General features: G+C 39.1%; 1 protein-coding gene across 1 annotated transcript in view; it reads left to right on the forward strand.

Annotated features, from left to right (window-relative positions):
- apaf1 (apoptotic peptidase activating factor 1) overlaps positions 1–7,297 on the forward strand; it is a 44,883-nt gene that overhangs the window by 18,844 nt on the left and 18,742 nt on the right. Inside the window, exons 24-25 of the mRNA XM_005733502.1 lie at positions 2,171–2,296; positions 3,907–4,053. Coding sequence (XP_005733559.1) covers positions 2,171–2,296; positions 3,907–4,053 — 273 coding nt within the window. The remainder of the gene's footprint in view (positions 1–2,170; positions 2,297–3,906; positions 4,054–7,297) is intronic.

A 7,297-nucleotide genomic window follows, 5' to 3' on the forward strand; every position in this document is an offset into this window, starting at 1 on the left:
TAGAGGTTTTCTGCAAGCAGCTCTTAAATCATCGCTTTCCCTACTCATCATTCAAAGAGCAGCGAACTGCACCTTCGTAATACAAGCTGAACAATCCTGAGATGTCATGCTCTTTCACATCTTTGTGTGTCATTCCTTTTCCTTTCCTTGGATTCTGAATACAGCTGTGGGTTCAGTGTTAGATATATGCGATCAGTTATCCACTTACAGACAACTGGTGTTCCTGAGTGTGCACCATTAGCAACTATTCAAAGTGACTCTGTCTGGCGTTTGTTGAAGCCGGTGATCAAGAGTCACTGCCGCCGAGTTTCACACGGGAATTTGGATTCGGTTGACACTTACTGTAGAGAACAGGCACTGGGTCGTCAGCCAACCTGGCTTCTGTCAGTAAACGGCAGTGAGAGAGAATGTGTGTTTTATGGATTTGGCAAAGATCATAATTGAGGTGTGTGTGTGTTGTGGGGCTGGTTAGAAGCCAGTGACATAGTGCTTGCTCTCCAAACCGAGCAGGAGCTAAAAACACACACAAACACTGAAGTCCCTGGCTTCCCTCTATCTGGAGGTCAAACCAAAAGGCTCAGCCATGACTTGCTTTGTGGAGCACCACAAAAAAGGAAAGTGCTCTGTTCTGTCTGTCCCTTTCCCTCCACCTCTTTCTCTCTCCATCCCCCTTTTTCCTCCTTTCTTTTCTTTTCCCCTGACCTTCAGATGAATTGAACTTTGTGTTCAGACGTAGCTAGTCGACTGCCAAATGAAGTGTCTAATTATGAGGCGTGTTATTTTCAGTGCAACGCAGGATGTGGAGTGAGGAAGGAAGGAGTATAAAAAGAAAAGATCTGGAGGAGGGAGTAAAATATGAGAGACGGTAGCAATGAGGGAAAGATTACTGATGAACAGATAATGTTATTGTAACAACATTAGCTCTGCATTTGGCATGATTGTTTGCCGTCATAAGATCTATCAGTGGGTGATGATTTTTCTGAGCAACAGAAATTAAACTTCTGTGTCATTATTACTGTGTTCAATCTTCAGTATTTACAACAGATTCTGTTCTGACAGATTATTGCTAGGCAAACATTTCTGAACAGAGAGATTTATATTGAACATAAAAAATATAGCAAATGTAACACACTTTAGCTTATTCATCACCTATAAAGCACCCTTAAACTGTGATTTAGATTTCTGCAGGAAATCTACATCCTAACTTGTGTTGCAACTGAACGCTCCTTTTATCTCTACACCGCAACCTTCCACGCGATTCAAATTGTTGCGGTATGCATCGACCCAACGTGTACTTAAATTTCTCAGTAGGTGTGCGTCAGGTTATGTAGAAGGTTGCAGCATAGGGTTAAAATGGGGTTTCAAGTATAGCGTAAGTTACGACATAGATCTGCTGCAGAATATATTTCACGTAAAAACCGAGACAAAATTCAGAAATTTTCAGATCTAAACGTACTTTATGTACAGACCGAACAAGTAGCGTTTTTGCCAAAAATTTGTCCCCAGAAAATACACTGTGGAATGAAGTCAGTATCAAGCAATGCTGGTCCTAATGTTTCTACACAAGAAAAGGAAGAAACAGAGATTCTGGTTTCATCCAGTTGTCTGGAGAAGCCAGCAGCAGGGAGAATTTCATGGTTTGATCCAGGATCTGAAGCTGTATCTCGACCGCTTTCGTACATATTTCAGGATGTCAGTGTGGCAGTTTGGAGATAGACTGGGTCAGTCGGCTCGGAAATTATTGTTTTAACTGTGAGTACGAGGTAAAATAGTATTATATTACTTCCATATCATATATTTACTTTCCATAACATTGTATTTGCAGTACCAGTGCACATTTTGATGCATAAATGTTGCCAAATGCGACATTCTAAATGTTGTGTTTTGTTTATTCGGATCTGAAAAATGGAGCTTGGTTAAAAAAAAAAAAAATGTCGGCCACGTAAATTACACGGTCGGTTTAAACAGCTGCATTAAGAACAGCTGAGTCTAAGAAATATTTTTAATGCACGAAACATTTGCACGGATTTTACGCGTCCGATGTGTAAAGGCCTTTGTCTATCTTGACTAAATGATCTTTGGTCGCAAACTTGTGTGTGAAAGTGTGAATGTTAAGTTTAAAAAAAATTCTATATGTTTTTCTTTTCTTTCTCTTTCATTCTGCTCTTAGTTGTGGCACTGTGAGTCCTGGCAGTGTGCCAACACATTGATCGGCCATCAGGAGTGTGTGAGAAGCTGCCGTTTCTCGTGGGACAGCCAACACCTTGCAACGGGAGATGACAACGGAGAGATCCGGGTGTGTTTTCAAAAATACTCAACTTTTGTTTTGAAGTCCTTTTATTCTGGTTGCTGTTCTAGAAAGAGACTAGTTAGGCATCTGCTGCTGATGTAAATCAACCTGATACACAGAGCCACACAATGTTTTGTTGGGGAGGGATGATGCAAAGTAATATGGCGGTGTCAACACACTAGCCTGCTCTATGTTACCAATATGACAACGCATTAAACCACCTAATTTGCTGTGGAACATACAAAAAATGCAATTATAGCAGTCGACATTTATTCCAGAAATCACTCTGTAATTACGTCTCATCACTCATTTAGATAAAGTGCTTACTAATGCATCATGATTGCTGCGGTGCACGGAGGAGGGGTGAGATGAAAGGGGGGAGCTAGGGCTCCCTCTCAGGAGGGGGTGTGGGAGCTGGAAGAGTGTGTAAGAAGTTGGGATGAAGATAGCAGGAAGAGGAGGAGACGTCTGACAGTGGGAGGTGAAGGAGAGGACTCAGGCTGCCAAATTGGATCTCTAAGGCTTTGGAAAATGAAGCACTTGTACACAATGTACACAGAAACACACACATCCAAAGTAAATATGAAGCCATACTGTGTGAGAGGTAGAGGAGAAGATCTGCTATTCAGCCAGCAAGCCATATCTGGTTAATAAAGGGTTAATGCCCTCTAGTGGCCTCTGAGCAGAGCAGCTCCATTATTTAGAAATGACCGAATCCATCAGATTCAATTACGTAAACTACAGCGAAATCTCGCCCCGGTTTCTATAGAAACAAATGTGAGTCATTCAGCACAAAAAGCATGCAAAGTGTTAAATATAGCGGTATGTGTGATGTGTCACTGTCAAATGAACATGACATGTGAACAGTTGCATAACAGCTGCAGTAGACTCATCATTTCATTATATACTGTATGTTATATATTATATGGTTTTACTTCAAACTATACACAGAAATGTCACATAAAGAGCAATCCTCATACTCTTCTGTGTTTCCTTTGTCATGTTTTTAGGCTCAAGAGAAGCTTATAGCATCAAACCTTAATATTGCAGTTTCAACAGAATTCGTGCACATCATAAAGTCTTAGTGGCAGGGGGCCTAGAGAGTGCAAATAATCCCAGATATACGTGCATATTTTATTAGAGATGTTTCAGTCCTCAGACTGTCATCTTCTAAACTTCTTACTGACACTGGCATACATATATATATACAATCATGTGCTGCTCTTAAAATACTGAGGGGAAGCCAAAGATCGGCTTAGTACGTATAGCAATGAAATTAATGAGAGTATAAACTATACAACATAGTTTAAAGCCGTCAAAGATTTAGAAAAAGATGCCACAAAGAGAATAGAGAATACTTGAAATAATGTCAGTACTCCTGTGTCAGCCTGAGAAAAAGTGTATCTCAAAGACAGCGACTTAAAGGTAAAGAAGCTTACCTCTAAATCTAATGAATGAAATCTACAATTTTACTCTACCAGCCACTACATCTGTTTTATTACATAACAAGAAGGAAACATGTATTTAAAACTGACAGCTTAAAATGTGTTTTAGTTGTTTATAGGCCCTAACATTTGTTTATTGGATGATTTATAATGTGTGACTGTGCACCACAGCTCTGGAGTGTCAAGGATGGGTCCTTGCTGAAGGTTTGTTCCCGGGACAGTAAGGATGGCATGGACTCGCTGCATGGAGGCTGGGTAACAGATCTGCACTTCTCCCCAGACAACTCTCTTCTGGTCTCAACTGGAGGTTACATCAAGGTATGCTAATGCATTCTGCACATTCAAACCCATTTGGTTTTCACAGCTGGCAATGGGTGCGTCTGTTCTCAAGGGAGTGAAATGCAGTTAAGTTGAACTGAGCTGTTCAAATCCATGCCGTCTTACTTGTTTTTTCTTCTGCCTCTGCATGAACAAGGTTCTCAGAGTTGTCCGTCCACCTGACATTGTTAAATATACGCCAATAAATGTCATTCAAGTGACAGAATCTCTTAAACACCTTGTGGAAATGTATTCAGATCTGGCACAAACATTCACTGGAACCTAAAGAAGAAATTATTATATATGATTGTCAAGATTCTAAGGTCAAATTGACCTCACTTTTGCCTAAATCTCAAGAATCATTATTAATTTGGCAACCTTTCAAAGGATAAATTGCAAACTGATGACATTTTAAACTGAAAAGGTCAAAAGTCAGTCTCTCAGTGACCTTATGTAATTCCCAAACTGCTTTGTGGGACATTATTTAATGCCATAATTTGTGAGCAGGAGAGATTTTGATCCTGTTAGTCGTTGGTGAATTAATGACAGGTCTTTGATGCCCACTTGTTAATTTTCCTCTGTGGTTTCCTTTACTTTACTACATTTGTCGTATAAATGTGCACAGACATGGATCTAAACTTCAGCACTACTGGCCAGCAGAGGCATACAGTCACTGGACATTTTATGTCTTCATTAACACCAGTTGGAAAGATGACAGGAAATAAAGGGAGAATGAGGTGGTTGATAATAAGCAACAAATGTCTCCATGAGCTTGAGATATTGCAGTTTATGGCGAGTGCTGAATAATCACCTTCATTTTTTTACATTGTGGGTCGTTTTTGTTTTTACGTGATTTTTCTGGGGGATGAGAGGAGGGCAGTGTTTCATTTTCATGGTATGCAACCCCGATGCTGCCAGGACACTACAAAATATTTACTTTTATAAGGAAACAAAATTAACAGTGTTGGCTGGTCACAAATCCTTTTATTAAGTGATGGAAAAACCCCACAAATAATAACAAAGGATAGGTAGTAATTTACCTACTATCACCCTAAGTAGTAATCACATCACACACACTCTGTGTAATGTGTGTTTTTATTGCCTTGTACTGAGGTATACATAGGTATTGTCCTGCTTTCTGCTTACTAATAAACTTGAGTATATTTCTTTATTGAAAAGCTGTTTATGGAGTGCATTTCTTGATGCCTCTATTTTCAAAAATGTAAGGTAGGTAGGTAGATGAACGCTGATTGAGAATCACAGTAAAATCAATGGAAAGATGCTTGCCAGCATGTGTCATCTCTGCATTCACTAGACAGCTGTTGCAATGCTGCAGGTTTACATAAAACACAGAATGCCTTAGAGAAAGATATCAGTGTCTCCTTGTGACGTGACTGGAATGTTCTAGGTCTACGGTCTCGTTCTTATTGCCTTTACTTTACAGCAGAGGGGTCACAAAGCGGACAGTCTCAGCTGAGCTCTGATTGGCCATTTGTTCAGCAATGATGTAATTCTCCAGGGAGAGCACTTCTGATCCATGAGGCTTTATATCTCGGATTACTCCTGATACTGTGTGTGGGGTAGTGCCGTGTGCACGATTGTGTACAAGTGCGCATTTGTTTATACCTGCATGTGTGGGTCGACAGAGTCGTTTCTGTCGAAGGCAGAGAGTGCTGCTGTTCAGGCTTTATATAGACAGATGGCCAAAACGCATCATAATCTCATCTGGTGCAGATTGCTGTTGACAAGATTATAAAACTTGGAAATTATTTCAAAAGTTGAAATAATCGTTGAATGTACTCATTTTAATTAAGAGTCTTTGGTATTTAGAATATAAACATTTAAAAAAAAAAAAAGCTCTTTCAGATGTATTTTTGTGTCCTCGAGGTATAAAGTGAATGTGCAGAGTAGTCGAAGAGTAAAAGTCCTCACCAGGCGGTTCCAAAAGACCACGATTGTAGCATGACATCATACATGAGAATATTTATGATCTTTAGATTTTTTTCTGGATTTAGATAATAAGGGCCATTTTTGGATGTTGAGTTATTCTGTTGCAGCTTTTGGAAACATGGTATAAGAAATCACAATAATGGGAGTCGAGCAGTATCCACTATAGTAAAGATCAGCAACTGAACAATAATAAAATAAAAATAGGTTCCTATGTAAAAGTTCCTTTCTTTCTCCTTGCATTTGTTTGTGTGCTGTGGAGAGCGGGTAAATACCCCTCAATGTGGCAACCCATCAACTTGCACTTTGGGAGAGAGGATCCCAGTCTCCAGCCAAATCACTGGTAAATAGAGGCTGTAACCCAAAAAATCCTGCATTTTAAAGACTTTGAGTTATTTTCAATGTTTTCCATCACATTGTTGGCCGCTTGCTGTTACAGTAGAACTGGACAATCTGATCTGGGGGTATGTATATATTCATTGTGGACAACTTTGTGTATGTCAAAAACAACTGTAACACTCCTGAAGTGAAGCACTTCCTCGTAGCCTTTCTTGTAGCTGGAGATGCAGTTTTCATCATCTGGGGTAGTTTTCGACATCAAAGTCATGATCAGTCGCAGACATGTGCATCAAACCATGATCGGAACGAGTCTTTCATTAAGTGTCCAGAATTAATAGTTGTTTTTTTTTCACCACCTGAATTTTAAATGCGTAAAGACCTTCCACTAAACTGCAAGTATAGGTTACTGAATTACCTGATTTATGCCTTTTTTACATCAGTGAATTTAATTTCTTCTCTGATGGCACAGCATATTCCAAGATGGCAATGCCAGGATTCATCGGCTCAGATTGACTGGTTCTGGATATTCACACAAGGATGGGCAACAACAGCATCCAGACCTTAACCTCTTGAGTCTTTGGAGTGTACTGGAAAAGATTTTCATAGTCCAACTCTCTTCATAAATACAGTTTCTGAGTGAAATATTAATACATATTAAAACAAGTCGTGCATAGACGGTGAATGTGCGCCACTATCTAAGCTAAAGGCAGTCTAATTTAAATATGTGTATGTGATTTTTTTTTTTTTTAAGTACTTATTTTTAAGCTGGGAAGAGAACATTTGTTATACATTTATGAATAGATATAAACAATATTCAATAGATTTTTACAAATAAATAGCTATTTACTGTTATCCAACTACTTACTCATATTTAACTACTTAAATATTTCTTAAACCAAACATTTCCTTTCCCCTACAGTTGGCAAAAATTTGCATGATGTATTTGATCATCCAAGAT

This window comes from Pundamilia nyererei, unplaced genomic scaffold (assembly GCF_000239375.1).
Source record: "Pundamilia nyererei isolate P.nyererei 1_Seehausen unplaced genomic scaffold, PunNye1.0 scaffold00052, whole genome shotgun sequence".
Taxonomy (NCBI): Eukaryota; Metazoa; Chordata; class Actinopteri; order Cichliformes; family Cichlidae; genus Pundamilia; species Pundamilia nyererei.